General features: G+C 39.7%; 1 protein-coding gene across 5 annotated transcripts in view; it reads right to left on the bottom strand.

The window, feature by feature from the left end:
• cita (citron rho-interacting serine/threonine kinase a) overlaps positions 1-24,747 on the bottom strand; it is a 101,321-nt gene that overhangs the window by 71,909 nt on the left and 4,665 nt on the right. For all 5 annotated transcript variants that reach the window (XM_083531682.1, XM_083531683.1, XM_083531685.1 and 2 more), the window contains exons 6-10: positions 18,117-18,259; positions 17,242-17,335; positions 16,885-17,091; positions 15,959-16,112; positions 10,349-10,535 (exon numbers count right to left, since the gene is read on the bottom strand). In XM_083531682.1, coding sequence (XP_083387808.1) covers positions 10,349-10,535; positions 15,959-16,112; positions 16,885-17,091; positions 17,242-17,335; positions 18,117-18,259 — 785 coding nt within the window. The remainder of the gene's footprint in view (positions 1-10,348; positions 10,536-15,958; positions 16,113-16,884; positions 17,092-17,241; positions 17,336-18,116; positions 18,260-24,747) is intronic.

The following is a 24,747-nucleotide window of genomic DNA, read 5'->3' as shown; positions in this document are numbered from 1 at the left end:
GAAGAATTGTTCCCCCAAATTTTTCTCCAAAACAACAGGTCAATCCACAGCTACCAACCAGGGAAGCCGAAGGCTCACGTGTGCGTCCTCAGAGACACGAGAAATCAGCCAATCAAAACTTCGACCACTGCTTGTGCGGCATCGCAGTTTTGCATAATTCACTCTGAGGAAAGTGAGAGGAAATCAGTCCTCTTCTGCATAAATGGTTAGTGTTGCTGGGATTTGTGCCACCACCACCATGACAGCACTGGATGTTTTGCTCTGCTGCCTTCTGTCCATAGTTATCTGTGGCATCCTCAAGGGAAGTAAGCTCACAGCAAATTTCATTGAAGTAAGTCATTTTAATAAAAAAATCTAGTGTGATCTAAAGCAATATTGTTCTCATGTGACCCAAGAAGGATCAGAACAGAAGGCAACTCCAACTGGAAAAAAGTTATAGAAGATGTTCAGTTTCGGCTCAAACATCTCAATGGTGCAATTGCTAAAAACCTGTTCCTGCCAGGCTGCCAGGGCACAGCAGGGGCTTCTTGACCGCCAACGTCGCCATTTCAACAAAGCGATGCCAACTGGTGCTGCCCTTTGGGGACAGGGCAGCACAATCTATCAAGAAGGTTCTTTGTGTTATTTGCGATGGCAGCGCTTAAAGTTGTGTGAAAGCCTGTTCGAATGTGTGGGCGGCTGAGAATAAGCACACGGTTTCGGGGTGTATTAGATTTGTTTGTGGCGTTGGCTCTGTTACAATTAGAGAAGTAATTTTGATTCGTTTTTTTTTTTTTTTTTTTTCCCGTTTCAGTTTTGCCCTAGAAAAACAATATCTCACCTATAGAGAGCGGGCAAAACAGCCCATAATTAATTTGATTATCAACCCTCTGTGTTTAGTCTCAGTTCATAATTACAGGCTACACATTTCAAATGGAAGCAGAAGATAAAAATATAAACATCAACAACAACAACAGAAATAGCCCCTTATGTAAGTAAGCACCTTTCATGGTACCTTTTGGGACACCGTTTAAATATATCACAGCAAACAAAAAGCATCTACTAATAAAAAATAAAAAGTTTTTTTAAAACATATAATTATGAAATTGGGTTCACAGAAAGTAAAATGTTCCACCAGGAGGAAAAAAAGCAAAAATGTTCTGAGAGGTAAAGGAGTCTGAGGTGAGATGAAATGAATCTACCTATTTTTAATCTCGGGATTCCTATAAATATATCCTGACACAAGAAAGACCACACACAGTGGAACTTCAGAGTCCAGGCATGTAGAATCTTGTAATAAAGAAATCGTTGCAAGCTATAGCTTTTTTTTTTCATGTAAAATACTTGCCTACATTAAAAGTAAAGACAAGACTTGACGTCAATCAAGTATTGACGCCACATCAATTCGCTGTACAGTACTTAAAAAAAAAAAAAAAAAACGTGTCTCTGATAACTGCCTGACATTTAACCAAATGATAAGGAATTGTGCTGAGCCACAATAAAAATTAAAAAAATCGCTTAGTTATATGGGCAATAATTATGACGGACATCACTGACTATCATTAAGACAATGCATTATTGCAATGATACAATATTCAGTGATTTTTCTACTGCCGTGTTTTCATAACAAGTACATTTAATGTCTGTCCTGGCAACTTCCTTGTTTTAAAGATGTTGTTATTTAAATTTCTCAACTAATAAGTGATTATTGTACATTATATGTCCAAATAAAGGAGGTGGCATAAAAAAGCTTCATGGCTAGTTTTGTAACATGCCAGCAGATGGCAGCGCAAGGCTAGATGCACAGTCACAGGGAGCACCGACCTTCATAAATTAGTGTGCAAAAAAAAAAATAGGAAGCTGTACAACCGATGCTATTCTGACCACGTGAGCGCCCCGTCAATGAGCTCTCCTCACAACATGATTGCACTTCCGCAACCAACCCACTCGCCAGATTTGCCACCTGCGGACTTCGCCCTCTTCCCAGGACACATTCCAGAAGAGGCAGCAATGCTGGGAGCTGTGTATTGCTGTGCAAGGGAACTATTTTAAAGGTGATAGTGGGTAGAATAATAAAGTACTTTCTTGAAGACTGAAACTTTTTGATACCACCTTGTATATGGACACATGACCATCACAACCATAGGTGCTTTTTGAACAGTGCATTCCACAAGACCCTTTTTACTGTTATAGCCTTCGTTCTTCACAGAAGGCTTTCAGTTAGATTTTTGAGCATGATTTGTGATTTAATGTATATATATAAAAAAAAAAAAAAAAAAAAAGCATTCGTGAGATCAGGTACTGATGTTGTGCGAAGATATCCGGGGTGCAGAGAGTATTCCGATTAATTCCATAGGTGTGCAGTGGGGGTTGAAGTCAGGGAAGTCACCATTTGGGAGCATTTGTGAAATCATGTATGTGGAAGGGGGGTAGATTGCACTTTGCTACCAATGTGCTACACTTCATTCATTCGACTGGTTTAATGAGTCTTGGAGAAAGCAAGTGTTGGTGGCTTTCAGAAAATACAGGACAGTCGGCTGAGGGTGTCAACTATGTGAACAAAATTGGAGAGAAATATAAGGGGGAGAAAAGAAACCTGCTTTAGTGTCACAATCGAGTGAATGGCTGAATGAATGCGAAGATGCTGAATGAATGGCGATCCAGGAGGCAAAGCCTGCATCTTTAACATTCTCCAGCTATGAATCACAGTTTCAGAAATACTTCCTGCTGACTTTGGGCATTAGCATTCCCTGGCTCTATATCAGGCAAAAGAACTCCCACACACACACACACACACACATTTCAGCGGACACCCTCCTCTCTAGACGTGATGCACACTGCAGACACACCCCCACACAATAAGACTTTTTATTTATTTATTTATTTTTATCTATTCATTGACGAGATTATTACTGGAAAAAGAAATAGACCATTAGAAAAAGCTCAAATCTTTACATGCAATAAAAAAGTGCACAAAAAAAAAAGTGCAGCAGATTTATTAAAATGTAATACGTTTTTTTTTTCTTTTTTCAGGCAGCAGGGTCTAAACCGAATGCAAGGAAAGCTTAAATCTACTGTTTTTAATTAATTTAGTTTCACTCTGATTATAACTTCTCCAGCCTATATACACGATAAATCCATTGAAGTCATGACATTCAAGTTAAATGGAATCCTGTGGTAAATGAAAACATGCTCGTGCTGACATTTAATGAAACTAAAAAAAAACTTTCATTTTTAAATAAATCATTTTGTAAAATCCTTATGTTCACTTTCAAGCTACATCCATCATCCTCTGTACTCCTGCTCTGGTTTCATAGCACACAGTTCAACATACAAACTTCAGAAGTCGAGGCCCTAAGGGGTGCAGTGAATCCATGGTTTATCCTGCTTTGAAGGTGAAATGCTAAATAAAAAAAACTTTAAAAACTTAAGTTAAATAAAGTATCATAAATATGACTGATAAACTTTTAGAAACATTATTACACAAGCAAATAATGTGCAAAACAATTGCACAAATTAACAATGTGAATTTGGAAATTATTTTAGATGGTTTCAAACACAGACTCCCTTCTATACCCCTGTTTTTTTTATCCATACAGACAAAAAACGTTTGTACTTTTCAGTAAAGCTGATATTGCAAGTGCGATAGAGGCTACATCTACACTAATCTGGATACATTTAAAAACACAGTTTTCCTCTAAAACCGCTCCGTGTCCTCGCTTTCGTTTTCAATTGTTGACCAAAACATTTGCTCATTCACACTGAAACTGGAAATCGCTTACGTCCCTGTACTGCATACACTAAAGGGGTAAGGGGGCCTTGTTCCTCGTCATTTCCGCCTGCCATTTGTTTACTTTGGAACTTCGCAGCAATATATAAAAACGGTTCACTGTTTTCAAAAGCCTCCGTTTTCACGGTTCACACCGCAGAGGCGTTTTTCAGTTTTATCCACTTAAGAGAGCTTTTTTTTTTTTAAAAAAAGCCCTATTCGGTCGAAAAACGGAGCGAAACGAAGACGGATATGTACAGTATATATACAAATGATTGTAGATAAGAATTATTGTACGTTAACATGGTAAAGTGGTGCGTTCGGGTCACTACCATGAAAAAGCGTGCAAGGGAACCGCTGTGCAGTCTTGATCTCAACGGTTTAAAACGTCTCGCACTTGCTATAAGAGCCAAATTGTTAACAAGAGCCAAACATTGCTCGGCAAGATGCAAGCGAATGAGTCACAGTCTCTTCTATTTTAAGCTCGGCTCTGAGAACACACGAGTGTTCAATTTGTTTACCCTACCAGTGTGGATTTAAACATGGCTCCAACTGCAAACTTAGTACTCTGTTTCCGGACACAAACTAGCCCACACCGATGGCAGTTATTACACTGCCAATGTGGCACAAACAACCAAGTTGGTCATTAAAAAGTGTCACGGAGGGGAAAAAAAACTAAAACAAAAAAATGGATATAATTCTGTGCACCCTACAGCAGGGACCAGCTAAGCCAGATATGCCAATTAGGGAGAGCAGAAAGCACAGAGGAATCCAACCATTACCAAGCAGCAAAGAGCCTGTTGCAAGCAAAGGAGGAACTGAGCAGCATTTTGATTAGGAATGATTTCATTTACATCAACAGCATTTGCCAGACCCCCAAATCCAAAGCGACTTTCAGAGGCTTCTTTCACAAAACAATGCTGCAGCCTTGCATTAATTAAACATCCTGTTTGTGGGGATTTATGATTTGCAATTAACAGCGACTGAGATCGCGCTTCCGGGGGCTGTTTGGTTCTCACTGTTTGTGACGCATTATTTATGATATATTATAACGCATTAAAATTCGTTCAAATCTATTTTTACCCTGATGTTGATAAGGAGGGAAAGAAAGGTTAAAAGGAAAAAAAGGGGGGGAAAATGGAGAAAGAGAGAGAGCATGTAAAATTAAAAAAAGATTTGATGCTGAGGATTAAGATGGATTTGTCAAGGCTTCTTATGGCGAAGCTGCAAAATGCAGCTGCAGCACTTTATTTAGCTTCGGGGTCCACAAACTGATCGTGCCTGCGCGTCACGTCCGGCTTCTAAACGTTGTGAAAAATGGGCTGCCGGATAAATCAAAACCTCGGTCATATCGATTCCGCCTGATACGTGAGCAGACGGACAACACCTCGGTCTCACACAAACACTAGGACACCTCTGACACGAGTTCCCGAGCGGTGCGACTGTCCGAGCATCGTATAATACAGTCAGAATTTCCCAGCATTGTCCAGGCTGTAATTGGTTCTGCTACTTAGCAAAGGAAATCCAAATTTTCTGGTCATTTTCTGACAACATTGTAGCAAATCGTGTCAATTTTGTCATTAGTTTTACTTCGTAGGAGTCATACTGCAAAAATAGACAAAGAAATATAGAACAGGGGAGACCTTATATGTTCCCCTCACCCCCATACATGCACATACAGGCTTTTCATGCACCTCTGGTAGCCATCGTTGTTGACTGATAAACACGTCCCATTCACGTGAACACACACACACACACACACACACACACACACACACACACACACACACACACACACACACACACACACACACACACACACACACACACACACACACACATATATATATATATATATATATAAATAAATACATTTTTTATCTTTCTTTACAGTCCTCGTTGATATCAAATGTCTTTGGTACATTATGGTGCATTTATGATATTTGGCAGACACCCTTATCCAGTGACTTACAACTGACCAGTTAAAGGTTAAGGGCCTTGTTTTAGTTGGTGGTGCTGGAATTTGAACTTGTTACCATCTGATCCAGAGGCCAATGCCTCACCCGCTGAGATACCACATCCCCCATATGCTATGTAGTTACACCATGAATGGCTTAAGGTTCTGGGTTACTGATCAGAAGGTTGAGGGTTCAGCAGAGAAGATGCAGCATTTGAGCAAAACCCTTAACACTCTCTCCAGGGGTACTGCATCATGCCTGACCCTGCACTCTTACCCCATGACAATGCCCCTGTGCACAAAGGCGACTCCATGAAAATATGGATAGCATAGATTGAGTGAAAGATCTCCTGCTATAAAGCTCCAAACTCAACCCTATTGGAAGCATTTGGGATGAATTGGAACACCGACTGCACCCCACCTCAGCGCCTACTCACCCCACCTACATCAGTGCCTCCCTTGACTAACACCCTTGTGTCTGAATGAGCACAATTCTCCACAAGCACACTCCAAAATCTAGAGGAACATCTTCCCAGAAGAGTGAAGGGAATTCTAAATGCAAATCGGGACTAAATTTGGAACGTGATGCTCAAAAACCACATACTTATGACCAGGTGTCCGCAAACTTTTGCCAACATATTGTACTTCTAACCGTCATCCGCAACACATTGTACAATGCTTAATTACTAGACAGATGCAAACACTGTGCAGAATCGGGAACGCGTAGACACGTGTCTTGACGGACTGAGATCAAAATAAAAAAACATGTCAAGTTGTACAACATGTCAAAATGTAAACCAGACCGGAATGATATCTTTCCACAGACCGGATACCACGTCTCTGTCAAAACACTGCTGTATACAAAAACAACATTTTGAACGACAGTGAAGATAATTGTGGAACTCTTGCAATGGGGAAATAGTCCTGATAAACAACGCAGTGTCTCATCTTCTAAATTTAGACCCCCATTCATGTTTCGAGAGAAAGGGCATTCTTGGCTGTATTCTCCGGCTTTTCTTTGGCAATGCAAAGGAGGTGCTTTGCTCCAAATCAGACGACGAGTTATAAAGGCTTATAGGCTAGATAATAGGCTAAATGTAATCGCATATTAATCATAAAGCTCCAGACACCACGATTTTCGACAGACGTTTGAATTCCAATTCCCCGAACTATTGTTGGTCCCTGTGAGATGCTTGCATGCGAGGTGACGCTTCCATGTTGAAAGAAATCAAATCTTTCAACCAGGCAAGGGCTCATGGGGCTCATCATGCTCAGATGACAGAAGGGTCTGACCAATAGAAACAGATTTCACATAGCAAGAAAGAGAAATACAAGAGCTTTTACTTGCTCGGTGGGTTCACTAAAGAATGTATCATTTATCATCTGCCAACCCCTGTAGTATATCCATTATCTATTATCTCAAATTTGCATATATTCTATATAGACAAAAGTTTGTGGACACCTGATAATAAGCTTCATATCTGCTTTTTGGAGATCACAATCTACATTTAGCATCAAACAGAGACTCAATGTAGATTGTGATCTTCAAAAAGCACATATGAAGCTTATTGTCAGGTGTCCACAAACTTACTGAACAGTAACTACTAATTGTAATCTGTGTTCCTATTTATCCCAAAAGTGTTCACTGGGGCTGAGGTCAGCGCTCTATAGCGGAGCCACTCAAGATCTTCCACTTCAAATCATATCTTAAAGGAACTAGCTTTGTGCACAGGGGAATTATTATGCTTAAACAGGTTTCCTAGTTCGAGTAAAAGGAAAACCTAATTTTACCGCATTCAGAAAACGCCCTATACAATTGTGTGAATTCGACTTTGTGGTAATAGTTTGGGCAAGAACTGGAATACGTCTGATTTCTTTTTTACTTTTCTGCTATATTTGTTACCACAAAGCTGGAGGCACACAATTGTACAGGATGTCTTTGGACTTGAACTTGGGAACCTTTTCTGTTTTTGTGCATAGGAGCACTGTCGTGCTGGAAGAGATGCTTGACATGGTTTGGAGTGGTCTTGGATCTTAAGTGGTCTGCTATAGAGCTTAGACCTCATCCCTACTGAACCACTTTTGGGATGAATTGGAACGCCGACTGCACCCCAGGCCTCCTCACCTCACCTACATCAGTACCTGTCTTTACTAACATCCTTGTGGCTGATGAGCACAAACCTTCACAAGCACACTCCAAACGCTAGTGAAACGTCTTCCCAGAAGAGTGGATCATAAGTGCAAACTGACACTAAATGTGGAATGCGATGCTTCAAAAGCACATACCGTACTTATGACCAGGTGTCCACAAACCTTATGGATGGGGGTAAACACTTTTCATCAGTGCCTTAAGAAAAAATGTTGGATATGGTACTGTACATTCTATGGGGGTTCTACAAGATATCCAGGATCCGAAACAATCTTCAAACGTAATTTTAGAACGGCTAAACTATGCAAGGGTTTCTAAAAAATCCCCTTCTTATTGACTACAACGCAAAAACCTGATTCTAAAAACGTTCTCTTTACATTAAAGCAAATAGTTTGCCCAAAAGGTGGGCTTGTTAACTGGTATGATTACGTGAATGAAAACAGTAACTGCACCATTTCACTGTCGAACTGGGAAAAGTGCTCCACGCGAGCTCGAGGTGACAGGCTCTGACTAAATTAGGAGGAAATTGGGGAAAGAAATCCCTCCCATAACTAGACGTATTAACGCAAGAATAAAACACTTAGTAGATAAACGTGCAGAAACACACATTCTGGTGCAGAAAAGAAAACGCAAAGTGGTTCTGGGTGTACTGTATGCACGTTCATTGGAAGTTCTGATGCTGAGAGAAGATATGCTCACATCTGATGTGTGTTGACTGCAAATTAAGCAGCGTGCCTCGTCTTCGGCTGCACTGTTCGCCTACAGATCAGACTGAAAGGACAGAGGACTTGTTAGCTCAGTCTGATTTACTGTATGACAGGAAAAGGACTGTAGCCCAGGAAAGGTTGTGAGATGAATGAAAAACGTGGCTGTGTTATTCAGGGAAGCCAGTGGGAGAGGTGTGCGGAAGCATAGGAGATGGGTTTTCAAGACGTAGCACGCTCGGCGTGGAAATACTCGCACTAGACACACGCCGGTTAACAGAGGCGGAAGCTTGGAAACGTAGGTGAGATGAATGTCAGAAGTACGGACAGAGCACTGATGTGAAAGAGAGGAAGAGTGAGAAGGAAGAATGCGGAAGAAAGAAAGCGCAAAATCCGAGCCAAATGTACGCACATATGAAGAGCAGCATTTCCTGCCAGTGTAACCATAACAACCAGGATCGCAAAAGTAGCTAAGGTTCGATCGTCGTTTTTGGGTTTTAGACAAGACATGAATGACTTCAGTTCAAATGAGGGGTGCGGGGGTTCAGTCATACTAAAAAATATTACTTGGATCACCTTTGCTGCATTGGAACATGTTGAAATGTAATGTAAAACTAATTATTATTAAAATATAAATGGAAATCAATCCATCGTTAATGATTGTTTTCGATCTTTTTTTTACAGAAACATTTATACACTGAATGTAATGGCAAACAATCAGATTATATACAACATTCGAAATGTGAAAGTGAACACATTTAATGATTTTAATACAAACTATTCTTTCATTCTTCTTCTTTTTAACTCCTTAAACGAAATATTCCAAATGAACATGATCCAGTTTCTCTTTCTATGGATTATTAGCTTGCATGTAAACACGGCTACTGCGGACGAATCTCCCCCTGGTTACCATAGAAATGCAATTCTTTTCTCTATCCGCGTCCGACCCATTTGATATCTCTCTTTCCCGCCGTATCACGTCTCAATCTCTTTTTCCTCTATGTCGTTGCTTTATAGCCGTATATTGCAGTAAGAGGAGGGGGGCGTGCTGTCAGTCAAACGCAGCTGACCGGAGATCTCTTCCCAACATCTAAAACAAACAGGGATGGCGAACTTGGCGTACTGTGCAGTTATTTTGAGGACCGTGAAAAAACGATTGCTCCGTACGCATGTGTGTGTGCAGAGGTGTGCGCGCGTGCAGACCGAGCACCAATGCAGCACACATGGCCATTAAAAACAGAAATCAGAGTCAGACGGCAGCACAGTAAGAAGGAGCAATCTGCAAAGAGGAGTTCTCACACACACACACACACACGCACACACACACACACGCACACACACAGCACGCTCACAAACAGAGGGAGATGGGGAATCCCAGTGTATTGTTTTCACTGAAATAACAAGGAGCCACAAGCACATGATAAAAGCGTTGAGTCTTCTCCATTACACACACCCACATACACACTTCTCATTCCCATTCACTCACACAGAAAGAGAGAGAGAGAGAGAGAGAGAGAGAGAGAGAGAGAGAGAGAGAGAGAGAGAGAGAGAGAGAGAGAGAGAGAGAGAGAGAGAGAGAGAGAGAGAGAGAGAGAGAGAGAAAAACCACTGGTGCCACATCTGCATGGCTACAGCATAACTCCTATACACCACTAATGTTGCCTGGTGACAGTAACCGTGGCGATCGTGCCATCTTGTCCACCACCTGTGACTGTAATAATCAAATCATTCCCTATAAAAAAAAAAAACAGCGTGTCCATGTGTATGCATGCGCGTGTGTATGTACTCACTCGGATTTGGCCAGTGCAGTTAGGGCCCGGCTGAAAAACCAGCCTAGAAAGGGCAGGTCTTGTCCCTGAAAGCCCGGGCGCGGGGGCTCTCGCTGGGCAGCGTGCGCACGCCGAGGGGCCCTCTCCGGCTCCTCGAAATTGGACGTATCATCTTCAGTACGGAGCGAGGGAACGAAGGGAGGGACAACTGGAAGAGAGAATGAGTATAGAAAAAGACGGTGAGGAGAGCGAGCAAGAGAGAGAGAAGGCAAGAGTGTGTGTGTGTGTGTGTGTGTGTGTGTGTGTGTGTGTGTGTGTGTATATATATATATATTTATATATATATATATGTGTGTGTATGTGTGTGTGAGAGACAGGCAGCAAGCAAGAGATGAAAACAGAGGGGGAGAAAGAAGGAGAGAAAGAGGGAGGGAGGGAGAGAGGGAAGGAGGGAGGAGAGGGTCTCAGTGATGAGGTTCTAGTGCAGTAACACTCTCTCTCTCTCTCTCTCTCACACTCATTCTCCCCTCCTCTCACTCTCTCACAGACACACACACATTTTCTCTCTCCCTCACTGCAGCAGCTTCAGCTCATCAGCCTGAGTCACAGCCTAAGCTCTGGATCTGCACAACACACACCACACAGGAACACAAGCATATCCCTATGTAAAACATGTTCCTAAGGCATACATACAGACAAACACATAAGACACCAAACGTACATAGACAGTATTCACATCCTCGTAGCATAATACTATCTGAAACCACTGTAGCATTTTATATACATGTAAAAAAAAAAAAAAAACATATTTCAAAATGTACTTTACTTGTACAACCTCAGCAAACAATAACTAACCATCCAATCACCACCGGGTTGTGAGTTGACTATAGTGTACCATCATAATAAATGGAGTCACAGTGGCAAAGCCAGGTTACTGTGGAAACTGCAACAATCCCACAGGATGTTAGCGCAACTCTGATTAATTACAAGCCAAAACTGAAAACGACGCCTTCATCCTGACAACGTAAAAAAATAAAAAAAAATAAAAAACTGCTTTTTCTGGTTGTAAACATCCTATAAATCTTTTTTTTATTTTTTTATTTTAGACAGAAGGTTGAAAAAATGGTCTCCGGTTGCCGTTTCTTCAAATATCAGTTCACCAAATGATACAGAACCCATCCCTTACCTTCACACACATTATAAGGCCAAAGGATTTGTAGAAACCTGACCATTACAACAATATGTGGTTCTTCCCTACACTGTTGCCACAAAGATGGAAGCACACAGTTGTATAGAATGCTTTTGTAGAATATCAGTGTCCTTCCCTGAAACCAAGACCGGACATGTTCCAGCATGACGATAACCCAGTACGCAAAGCAAGCTCCGGGATTGAAAAGTGGAAGAACTCGGAACTGAACACTGACTGAACCCTACACCATCTTAAAAAACATCACCTCCCTGAATAATCCCCAGAGAAGATTGGGGCTACGATTAACTTATAACAATAACAGACAAAACAATTAAACTGATAAAGCAGTGCTAAAGTAAAGCACCACACATGACAAACACCTTGGGATTTACATTTTTTGTTTTTAATAGCCTTAAAAACTAAATCTTATAAACAAATTTTAAACAAATCTTTACATTAGCGGGATCTGCGGGATGACTGGTATCGCGCTATATTGGTTTGATCGCCCACTCCTGCCCGCGGCAAAGGTAAAACCGCCCGCACCCTTGAGATTTGCGATGTTTCCCGCGGGATCGAAATCCCAATGCATCCCTCTACCCCATAGCCACAAATCTATTAAAAAGCCTTCCAAGACTGTTATAGCAGCAAAGGGGGACTAAATCTAAGCTGTAGTCAGTGTGGTTTTGATGTAAAAACACTACTATAACCACTATCTTTTCATCATGCAAAGCAGGGGATCACATGTCTGCTCACATGGCGATCGTCAACCGATACTCAATTAGACCTTCTATTTTAGCAGGTCATGCTGTAATAGGGAATTCATTCATTAATTAATAGTGGGGTTGTGAGTTGTGTCTTAAATCAAAGCAAAGTTACCAAGCTGATTATTATGTAACCAGCACATCCTGATATAATTGATTTCCTTCATATCACAGTAATTTGCCCGAGCAAACATTGCGCATAATACATTTATAGTCACATATAATCTGGTTAGAATTTCAGAGAAAAAAAAAAAACATCCTCACCCTCATGACACTAAATACAAACTTCCAAAATGGTCAAATAAAATGTTTCCTTTTTAGAACCTAGACACTGTGTTATATGTTTCGCCTCCATGCTGCTTTTGTACCGTGGTCATTTTGAAATTAATCAACACCTTCCGACCAAATCGCATTACAGAATTCAAAAGCTATGTAATGACATTTGTTAATACATGACCTCAGATCGGATCTTATTGGTTATAAACACGAGTCACTGTACTGTAGTGAAATTTTATTAATTTCTCTATGCATCAATGCTGCAGCTGGTGCTCTTCCTATATAAAAAAACACAGTTTCCTAAGTAATATTAGGTAAAACTAACCTAATATACATGGCGATATACTTATGGGTCAGAATTAAAAGAAACAGAAACCTTTAGTTTGGACGGTTTCCCAGACAGTGATTAAGCCGAGCTTTAGATTAAAAGTCCCTTTGTATGGTTTGTTCTGTGAAGGCAGCTGTTCTTCATTATTCCTGTGAGGAGGACATTAATGGACAGTTTTTTGTTTTTTTTTAACCTTCACGATCTTTCACATGACTGATCAATGCAATGTCACCCTGGTGCATCGGCAAGGAAATGAATGTGTACTATAGTAGGAGTGGGAGATGAGACTAAAATATCTTATCAAGATTCATGCTGACATTTCAACGAGACAACCAGAAAATGACCAAACAAAAGAGGTTAATATTACTTTTATTTTATGTCCTACATTTAAAATTGTATTTGAGCACACAATTAGTCAGAATAAATGTAACATTAAATTAGTCATAGAAAATACTAATGGATTTTTCGAAAAAGTGTATTAGGACATTAAAAAGATTTATAGCCCTATATTACTCTTCAATTAGATGTCCGCTTATCGTGCGTTACAAATTGACGTCCATTTTAATTTTTTTGTTCCACTATATTTTTTTTATATTGTTTTTAAATCAGGGGTGTTACATTTATTTTCCACAAAGGGCCGGCGTGGGTGCAGGTTTTCATTCCAAACAATCATGGGCCACACCTAATAGTCATTGAAAATGAAAAGGTTAAATACCTATGTATTAACAAAAGTTCAATTTGTTGGTCCACAAAAAAAATAATAATTACATGCTTTTCTGGATCCATTGCAGGTTTCAGGGGGCAGCTTTAGGACAGATTTATATGAGCTTTTTCTAACATCTCTTTTGGTTCCCATAACCTCCACTATTCTGGAAAGATGTTCAAGAGTTTGGAGTGTGAAGATTTGTGCTGATTCAGACACCAGTGTCAGAAAGGTCAGATACTTCAGGTAATTCATCCCGAAGGTGTTCGGTAGGGCTGAGGTGAAAGCTCTATAGCAGGCCACCTCAACCCATGTAAACCATATCTTCAAAAAGTTCATTTTGTGCACAGTTTGGGTCTCCTAGTTCGAGTGAAAGGAAAGTTTATTGCTTGTGCATCCAAAGACGTCCTATACAATCATGTGCCTCGACATTGTGGTACCAGTTTGGGGAAGAACCGCATATGGCTGGAAAACTTTCTGAGAAGGTACTATTGAGAGAATCCTAAACAGACGCATCACTGCCTGGAAAATGTAATCCCACCACATCCAAGGACACCCTATGCAATCGCATGCCTCAATAAAATGCAGTTTCTCACCTCCAGGTTTCGAAACTTATATCAGGTTGTTATGTAAATGTTAACAGACTCAATGGGCATCATGGAAAAAATCTATTTAGAGAATTTGGCTGGCTAATGGTAGGATGGTAGGTGCAATTAGAGTTTCATTTGAGTCATACAGAGTGTACTCTTTTTTTCTTAGCAAACTAATCCTGACATCTCTGGTAAATTCTGATATTTCCAACATTTTGTGTCTCTCTGCCTTTACAAAATCACAATGAGAAACGTCGAGCTACGTACATGTAACACGTTAGCAATGGCAACTTGGTACGTTTGATGGGAACAGAAATGAACATTTTGATGAAGCCCTGGCAAATTTGACAAAGCTGAAAATTTGCTCAAACTTTTGGCATAAATGTGTGCCAACACACATGAGCATGTGTATACACACTTACATAGACAAAGAAAATAAAATAGAGACCAATAGTTTGTCCATTAGACACAGATATTATGCATACTACATTCAGACTACTCAGACCACCATAATGAGCATCACGGCTTGTATTAAACTTTACTTTAAAGCATATAAAGAAATGTCTGTTTCTAAACAAACCGACAAATAAATACACCCAAATTCAACCAGCTTTCTTATTCGTGTCTGTGCAAATTACTTACTGCTCATATGGTGACTCCGTAAGATGCGGGCAGCCATTTTGTTTGGAATAGATGCTTGTCATTTACTAATTGAACAAATTCTAAAACAAGATCAGAAATGTGATCTGTAGAGAACCTTCTGGAGCGCAGGGTACAAACTAGATTTCTGTAACAAATATACTTCCAATATCATCCTTTAATTAATACTTACAAGGCTTTTCTTTTGAAAGAATGCCCCAAAATTAAACAGAACACATCTCATGACAGCAAGACTAAAGCTGTTCTGAATCGAAACTCATACAGTCATAATGTTTCTGCATTTCCATTATCGTATCGCTCCCTGTTAATCCTGTATAATCAATAATATTAACCACTATAAGCATAAAAATTATTCGATAACAGGGCATGCTTGTAACCCCTAACCCATGCCCCAATCAACACCCTCTTATTTGCTGTACATGATTCAGGAATTTAAATCATTGCTGGTCTAGATTGAATAAGAAAGCTTTTCTGTAACTCTCATATCTTGAAACCAATACCAATGGATTGTAATCACCCTTATTAATAGTGGGCATATAATGCAAAACAAAAGCTGAAATCCTTTCAAACCTGTTTTTTTTTTTTCATAAATTATCAGCGTGGCCAATCTGGATGTGTGATGTACTGTATATTTGTGTGTGGGTGGAAGTGTATATAAAATGTGTTGCATTGTCTGGGCAGAAACTAGCACGATGTCCATCTGAGAACACCTGCATGCCTGAAAATGCATCAAGAAATGGCCATTATGCAAATATATAATGGTGGTAAAAGTTTGGGGAAGAACCACATCTGGTTTCACTCCAATGTCTACCCACAACACTTCATTTGCCACCAAATAAAACTCACACACAACAATCAATCAATCAGTAGGACACAAATCAAAAGATGGCCAACAGCTACATGTGTGATATTTTCAAAAAAACAACATCTCCAATTTGCTTAGTGCAGCCCAGGACTACATCGGTCCAACAGTGATATCGGGCAAAGTCGCTACATCACAGCGATCCCGTCTATCCTGTGCATACTGCTCATTTCAGCACCGAATAAAGCCCATAATCCCTTCTTACAGCTAGAATTGATTAATATAATTATTATAATCTTTAAGGTGACTGTTAAATCCTTACCGCGTCTGAGGCCGTTCCAGTCGATACTGGAGAAGAAGGGGTGAGAGCGCAGGCCCTCATAGCCGAGCCGTTCACGTGCCCCACACAGCAAACTCTGAACCAGGTCCAAGAACTGAGAGGTGGCCTTGGGATCCTCAGGGAACTTCAGATAACGCTTGGAGATAAGGAAACAACTTTAATTTAAAAAAATGGAACATAAATCTTTTGCCTTTTACAAGGTTCAGTGTACGCAAAAAATAAAGCAAAACGAGGGAAGCTCTAATGAGTCGATTTCACTAAATTGGAAACGCAACCTAAAACTGCCAAAGCAATGTTAAAAAAAAACTAAAAAAAATTTTTATTATTGTAAAGTTTAGTAAAACTTAATTAGAGATTAATGATCATAAAGTGTAATTGTTTCGCTTTGATAGTCATTATATTCAAACTGAAAAAAAATCCTTGCATTATACATTATATGGACAAAAGTTTGTCGACAGAATTTGCTGTTATAAAAACCTCCACTTTTCTGGGAAGATGTTCACCAGATTTTGGAGTGTGCTGGTGGAGGTTTGTGCTCATTCAGCCACAAGGGTGTTAGCAAAGACAGGTACTGACGTAGGTGAGGTGAGGAGACCTTGGGTGCACTCGGCCTTTCAATACATCCCAAAGGTGTTTAATAGGGTTGAGGTCAGAGCTCTATAGCAGACCCAGCAAGATCTTCCACTCCAACCCATGTAAATCATATCTTCATATCGCTCACGTTGTGGCATTTTGATGCTGATACAGGTTTGGGTCTCCAGAAGGGAAAATTTTACCCAAAGACATCCTATATGATTGTGTTTAGGCAAAAACCACATATGGCTAAAAAACACAAGTGTCCTAATATTTTTTTCTATATAGTGTATTTTGAGGCACATATCTGCGAGAACAATCCTTGCAGGTCTTACCTGGAAGTTCATAATGTTGTTGATAGTTTTAGCAGAGGTCCCATCAGTGAACGGTGACTTCATGTAGATCATTTCATACGCAATAACCCCCAAAGACCACCAGTCACACTCGGGACCGTAACTACATTGAGAACCTCCATTCAGGGCTGACAGGACCTCTGGTGCGAGGAAGTCCTGGGTGCCCACAGGAAGCTTGGAGGAGGCCACCTAAAACCAAATCAGTTGTTAATTATGAGCTCATCATGACAGTTATCGTAGTGATTATCAATGTCGTCATAATGCAGTAGACTCTGGTAAACTGTTATAAATGTAACAAAAGCTGATAACGGAAAGCGACTTAATAAAGGAAAACATTACCAACTTATTCGCGGCCAGTTTAGAAGCAGAGCCAAAATCTGCCAGCTTAACGTGTCCCGTACGATCGATGAGAACGTTCTCTGGTTTTACATCTCTGTGGTGGGAAAGAGAGAATCATTTGAGGAGAAAGAAACTGAGTGAAATAGGAACAGGATTCTGTTTTAAGATATATGAAGGGACTATTTTTAAAAGAACCAAACTAATACAAATGGTATATAAATGAGACAATGGCATTTGTTGAAATAAATATTAAATAATTGTGGCCGGTTCCATTGAAGAATTCGGCGTCCGACTTAGTTATTGTCCAGTTTATAAAATAGCACTTGATCCAAGACGTGCTGTTGCCTTTTTGTTTGAAATTAAAGTCGTAAATCAGACATATAAGGAAGCTACTGCTGTTTATGCTGTGTCACAGGGAAGTAAAAAAGGCAATATCTGCCCTCTCACACATACATGAGCTCGCAAATGCCAATGACTGGCTATTGCTGGTGTGAATGACAGGAAAGAAAGAATATGCCGTGCTTCCCACCCTGAGAACACGGCCAACTTTTCTAGCCACAGATGGCTGTGGCGCCTATGAGACGATGAAGTGAAGACTTATCTGTTGTGCCGTTTAAATCTTTTTTGGAGCATATTTATGGTGTGATATTTAAAGTGAGATATTCTAATTGCACGAAACTGCTTGAAAGTGGTGCTGCATCTCACTTGAGACAAAAAAAAAATGAACTTAGGTTTACTTAAACTCCACCCATTTTTGATTTGTGTAGCTGGATGAAGAAAGCTATATTATAACCAGACTATACTTTTCCGCTCCGTCTCTTTCACTTTTTCAAGACTTCCCCCCTTACCGAAACCCGCAACAAAAAGCAGCTCACCTATGGACGTATCCCATCTGGTGCACAGTGTGGATGGCCTGCACCAGCTCTGCCAGATAAAACTGAGCCATCGACTCGTCAAACTGATCCTCGTATCTGTTCAGCAGTGCCATGAGATCTCCTCCAGGCAGGTATTCCATCACCTACAGGCACAAATCCAGATAACATTCTGCGCTCAGGGAGATTAGAGCACGCACACACATACATACGCACACAGCCACAAGCACAGCACATCTGTTTATAGCGCTCTCTATTAAAGTTCTGCAGCAGGTGGATTAGAATTAAGTGCTTCCGACGCTCCGCATGTGAGGCTCAGCAGCGCCGATAAGCCGGCTAGTGAGAATGTGTCAACGTGCTAGCGGCGAGCAGCTACTTTCCTCTAATTCCCTTCAAGACATAATGCACGCAGCTCAAAATGATCACGCTCAGTATCGCGCACTATATTAAATAAAGCCGTGTTTTGATATGAGCTGAGGGCGTTTAAGAATCTAAAAATCAAACAGGGGGGTGAATAATGTTTGTGATTAGTGATTAAAGTGATAATTACTAAGTTTAAATGGTAACCTGAGAAGCTTCATTTCAGCTTTTGATAGTTTTCCACTACCTGAAGGCCACTTAATGTTGCACTGAAAACGCCGAGAAGTCGACTCATTTCCTCAATATAATGCAGAGGCACTTAATTTGTATACGGACAATCCATTTTGCACAACCTTCTGTACTGTACTAGGCGGCGCTATAGCGTTACTCTTTTACCTTGTCCCGTTTTTTTTTTTGCACTAAATGTTGCACATGTGCACTTTGTGTTGTTGCAGAGTTATGTGTACTTCTGTGTTCCTTGTGTTCCCTTTTGTTCATTTATGTTGTTTGCTTTAGCACCACGGTCCTGGGGAAAGGTTGTTTTGTTTCACGTGTACTGCACTGTATATGGTTGAAATGACAATAAAGCCTACTTGACTTGAGTTGATTTATAAAAGAAAACCATTCAGGGTTATGTAAAGCTAATTTACAGCCAGAAAACTTCACCTTAAAAATAAGCCTGATCCATTGCATGGCAACACCATGATTCACAGCTTTAAAAGGTACTTTTGAAATGGTGTACTTGTGACCGGCCTAGAAACACTTCCAATAATTACAAACTGCACCTTTAATCTACTCATTAGAACATGAGCATTACCTAAATACCAAGAGCTACAGTTAGGATGAATGACTCACGGGTTGATGACCGTTATTTACAGCTGAATGGCACTGTAATTGAACTGAACTTATTTACCGACACACAGAGTTGCCAGATCTGTCATTTATCCGCTGGACTAGGACTGAACCCTGCGTTGTTGTTTTTTGTTTCACTATATGGGTTTTGAATACATCTTGGCCATTAAGCCATATTAACTCTTCATCAACAACAACAAAAACTCTTCATCAAAATGACCCTACGATCATCATGAAAGTATTTTGCCATGCAAGCAACAAACGCATGAATTGCACCAGCAGCTCTCAACATGAGCTTTGTATATTACATGAATGCCAGGTTAGTCATGAGAACGCTGCTGTTAAAGTAAGATAATCGAAACACAACCTAAAGTGAGGATGTTACCACAAAAAAATTTCATATAAAAAAATTATACAAATATTTAAAAATCCAATAAAAAAAAAAAATATATATAGATAGATAGATAGATAGATAGATAGATAGATAGATAGATAGATAGATAGATAGATAGATAGATAGATAGATAGATAGATAGATAGATAGATAGATAGATGCACAGCCTAGTAGGTCAATATTTTAAAATAAAGAAAACTCAGAAAATGTAAATAAAAGAATTTTTAAATATATAATATTGCAGATATTTATTAATAAAAAAATAGGGAAAAAAATAGCATAATCAGATCTTTTTATGTGGATTTAGTTGCATACACTCACATTTCGATTCTTTTTTTTTCTATTTTACAAATTGCCTTCACTGTTAGCAAGTGAAAATATTCCAAACTTTTTTCTTCTTCAATGAAATTCATATTAGTTTCATGACAAATGAAAGGCAATTAAGCCTCTTGTCAAGCTTTAAATTGTCTTGGATAATAAGATAGCTATGTTTCCTTAAAAAAGATATTTGCATGAAATAAGCAAAAAATATTGAACAGTAGTCTTTAAAAAAAAATTATTTTACTCAAAACTGTTACTTGCCAATATATAATTTTTTTAAGATTTTGTGGAAAGTTCACAAATCATATTTCTTCCGGTTATTACTTGAGTTATAGAACCGATACACAGCCATTTTGTCACTAGTCTTTCTTTTTGCAGACGGTGCAGCTTTCAGAGCTGCTGTTACAGAAAATGAATTAACATCTTGTACAAAAAGTGTTTAAACTGACAATACTTACAGCAAAACTAAGCTTGAAGAATTAGTTTACTGGTAAATAACTGATTAAAAAAAAAAAGTTTTGTGTTTTGCCATTTACAAACTTGTTCAATATGCAAAAACTGTCACGCATTATTCATAAGACCCGCCAGCAACATGAAGGATGTGACTAATCCACAAACACACACACACACACACACACACACACACACACACACACACACACACACACACACACACACACAAACAGAAATCTTTCTCAGTATCTCTTCATCTGTGTTGCATCAGGCAGTTGCCTGTGTTCGGGATGTCAAAGCGTATTTTACTTTAAGTGCTTGACATTTCCATAGTATTTGCATATTCAAAGCTAAATCCATTTCTGACTTAGAACAAATAAATGTCATTTATAGCATACATAAATAGGAAATAAGTAAAAACTGCTGCAAGAAGCAAACTGAAGACGGTGGATGTGTGGATTTCCAACATAATAACGACCACAAAAACACTGCCAAGATGACAAACGCCTTCCTGAAGGTGAAGCTGAAGGTGATGGTGATTATGATGGTGATGGAGTGGCCAAGTATGACTTCAGACCTGAACACTGTTGAGCACCTGTGGGGTATCCTCAAGCAGAAGGTGGAGAAGTGCCATGTGTCTAACATCCATGATGTCATTATGGAGGAGTGAAAGAGAATCCCATATATAAAAATATAAATAAATATATATATTTTTTTTTAATTAGATTTAATTTAGTCTTATTTTGTTCTTGTAATCTAAAGCAGCCTCTGGCAAAAGATCGATCTCATCTTAAATAAAAGCACGAGTGCCTGAATACTTATTTACTTAATACCCCTTATTTTATGAGATAACTGCGTGAAGTTTCACAGCACCACTGCTGCGCTTGAAGGTTTTAAATCGAAATTGCCCGCTTTTCGCTTTCTCAAAGACATCAGATCAGATACATGGCTGCTCCAATCTGTTCCAAGAGATCGCCTGTCAGATGCGTGCTCGGCCCCGTGTGCAGTTGGATGTGATATGTCTGATTCAGTACGGTGTGATGACACTCTGGCTCTGGTCAGACCTTCACATAAAAATTTTTTTTTTTTTAAAGCTGTGATTTAGGACCCTTCAGAACAATGGCTCCAGCACATCAGTGTCAAATTCCCTGAGGTTTGATGTGCACCACAGAACCATGCAGAGACCTTGTGGTTTCTAGAATGGGCACTCTGCAGAGCTCTAACAGAGCTGTGTGTGTGTGTGTGTGTGTGTGTGTGTGTGTGTGTGTGTGTGTGTGTGTGTGTGTGTGTGTGTGTGTGTTGTCTCACTCACATTCCCCCAATAACACACAGGAGCTTTGAGAATGTGTAGTGATGCATTCGGGCACACACACCATGAATGGGAGGCAGAGCTGCCAGACCGTAAACGGCAGCCGCAGCATTCTAGTCCACGTTACCTAGCAACAAGGTAGTGAGGGTCTTTTAACTCCGGTGTTTAGACAATGACAGATTTGGGTGGATTTTTTATTTTATGTTCCGTTCTTTTTTTTTTCCCCTCTCTTTTGATTTAATATGCACAGGTCATGTTTAAGGAAGCGAGCAGTAAGAAGAGGGTGGATGGAAGGTTGGTTTTTTTTTTTACGCTTGAATAAGAAAAATCATTTGCGCAGATAGAGATGTCTTGGTTTACTCTCGTGAGAATCCCGCTTCTTCTAAATCTCACCACACCCCGCACATGAGTGGGGGCTTCACAGGGGCTTCACGGAAAACAAGATCCATTCGAACTGCGTGTGAAAACATACATGCAGGGGGCTTGGGGGGGGGGGGGGGGGAACAATGCGTAGCCAGGGAAATCCCGTTCTATGTGAAATGGCTGGTTTAGAGAGATACCTTAAAATTCGCACTGGAGACTTCGCAGTGGAAAACCGTTGTCACGTGCAAACTTATTAAACCTGATAAGATTCGATTAAGTCCTTTGAATTTTTTTTATGTTTTTTGTAACACAGTTACATGGAATTCGATTCGTATCCATTCTTTAATGCGACGGGATGAAATGTTGCACCAGTATAACCACTTAACATTCGAATGGCAAATTTTACATACAAAAGGTGAGCCACGTGTGAAACACTCCTGAAAGAGCTTTAAAAAAAAATCCCCCTATAGAATCTGTAGTGTCTGTATATACAGGGTTTTACAGTAACCACTAGGCGCTCGGGGGCAAAAGATGTCGCTTGTCTGTTTCAGTTAAGATATAATCGGTTTGTGCGTGGAAAAAGTATGACAGATTTTGTTACAATAGTGGTCTAATGCCTACATTTGACACGTTACACGGCTACATTACACATCTTGAAGCTGCTGGAATTCACCATAAAACATCATTCACTATAAATACAATGAATAGAATCCTGTATACATGGAAAAAAAAGCTTGGGGACATCTGACCATAAGATCCAGATGTGCTTTTTAAACATCCCATTCCACAAATCTAGTCTCCATTTGCTGTTATAATAACCTCCACTCTTCTGGTTAAATGTTCCACTAGACTTTATAATGGGTTTGTAGAGATTTGTACTCGTTCCACAAAGGTGTGTTACAATTCATCCCAAAGACGTTTGAGGGAAGAGCTCTATAGTGGGACTCATCATCTTTCCTTCCAGACCATGTCTTTACAGTGCTGGCTTCATGTACATAAGCATCCTCAAGCTGGAAGAGGTTTGGGTTAAAGTTGATGGGGGGGGGGGGTCGTCGGGGGTCGTGCACTACATATAGCTGGAAAAGTCAACACTTTTGTCCATACACTGCATGTAAATTCAAGCAAAATGTCATCACCAAGAACGCATTAATTTGCTTAAAAAAAAAAAAGACAAATTATAATGAATATGCATCTGAATACTAAATATTTAATGAAGTTCAAATAAGGCAGAATCCAGCACCCTTCATTTGCGGTTTCTACAATTATCAATTATAAAATCTGGAGCACCAATATCTAATCTTTGAAGAAAGAATTATAATACATTTTACTCTAATAATCTTTTCAAATGTTTGTGTGCCTTACGAGGGGAATCTGGATGAAAATAATAATTCATGTATATTTATAAGAAGACTCAAGATCAGACCTGGGCAAACTACGGCCCGCAGGCCACATCCGCCCCTTTGTACGTCCCTGTCCGGCCCGCGTGAGGCCAATCATAAATTACAGGGATGCACTGAAAATTCGTCCACCGAACATTTTCGGCCGAAATACCTAAATCACCAAAAACAACACGGCAGAAACACAATTGTAATGACGCAATAAAAAAGCGCAGCAGCACACGGTTATCTGGATAAGAGCAACATGTCTGCGGTGTGCGGAGAGAGATGTGCAAAACATGCAATGCTGAAAGTTCAAGAGGGGGTGTATCTGCAAAGAGTTTCTCCAAGTCGGGTTTAATTTATCACCTGAAATCCAAACATCCCGATTGCCATTCTAAATATGAGAAGAACGCGGCGCAGAAAAGTAAAGTCGATCTGAGCATGCGCACTCGGTCTGTAGAGGACGTTTTTGAAAAGGCAGGAAAGTTTTCCAGTGATGGTGCCAAGGCAAAAGGCATAACACAAAAAATGATGGAATTCATTGCCTTAGATCAGTGGTCTCTAGTGGCTCGACGGGTTGATCTTTGAAACATTCCCCGTGGATCCCGAAAATAATAATGATTATAATATAATATTATTTATTACACGGTTTTTCTTAATGCGGTAGATTAGAACCTTCCATTCACTTGAATGGGCTTCCAAACGTTCAGCGGTCAATTATTTTTGTTTAACAGACCCGTTGCTAATAATAATTGACCGCTGCCTGTCTGTCAATACTATGAATGGTAACAAATAAATAACAATAATTTATAATAAATAAAACACTTTTGTAATTGATTTATTCTTTGAATTGCAATGCATTAATTTTAGTGAGGTTAGTACTCATTTATAGCCATAAATGCAATGGTTCTAAAAATTGACAATCTTTTCTTTTGGTGTTTCGGTTTTGGCCTTGGTTTCCTCATTTTTTGGTTTTTGGTTTCGGCCAAGAATTTTCATTTCGGTGCATCCCTAAAATATTATCGTTCGTGTGGCCCCTTGTAAAAATTAATTGCCCACCCCTGCCCAAGATGGTTAAGAGTCCCTCTAGTGGATAATAATAAGCATGACAATTGGCAAGAAGTGGAATCTGAATATTTTACTGTACAGGAAGCGCAGTAACTTTGTGGCTCCTCTTAAACATTCCCAGCATTAAATGCTGTA

The sequence above is a fragment of the Silurus aristotelis genome, assembly GCF_946808225.1.
Source record: "Silurus aristotelis genome assembly, chromosome: 26".
Taxonomy (NCBI): Eukaryota; Metazoa; Chordata; class Actinopteri; order Siluriformes; family Siluridae; genus Silurus; species Silurus aristotelis.
This window is presented reverse-complemented; position numbering and strand designations above follow the sequence as displayed.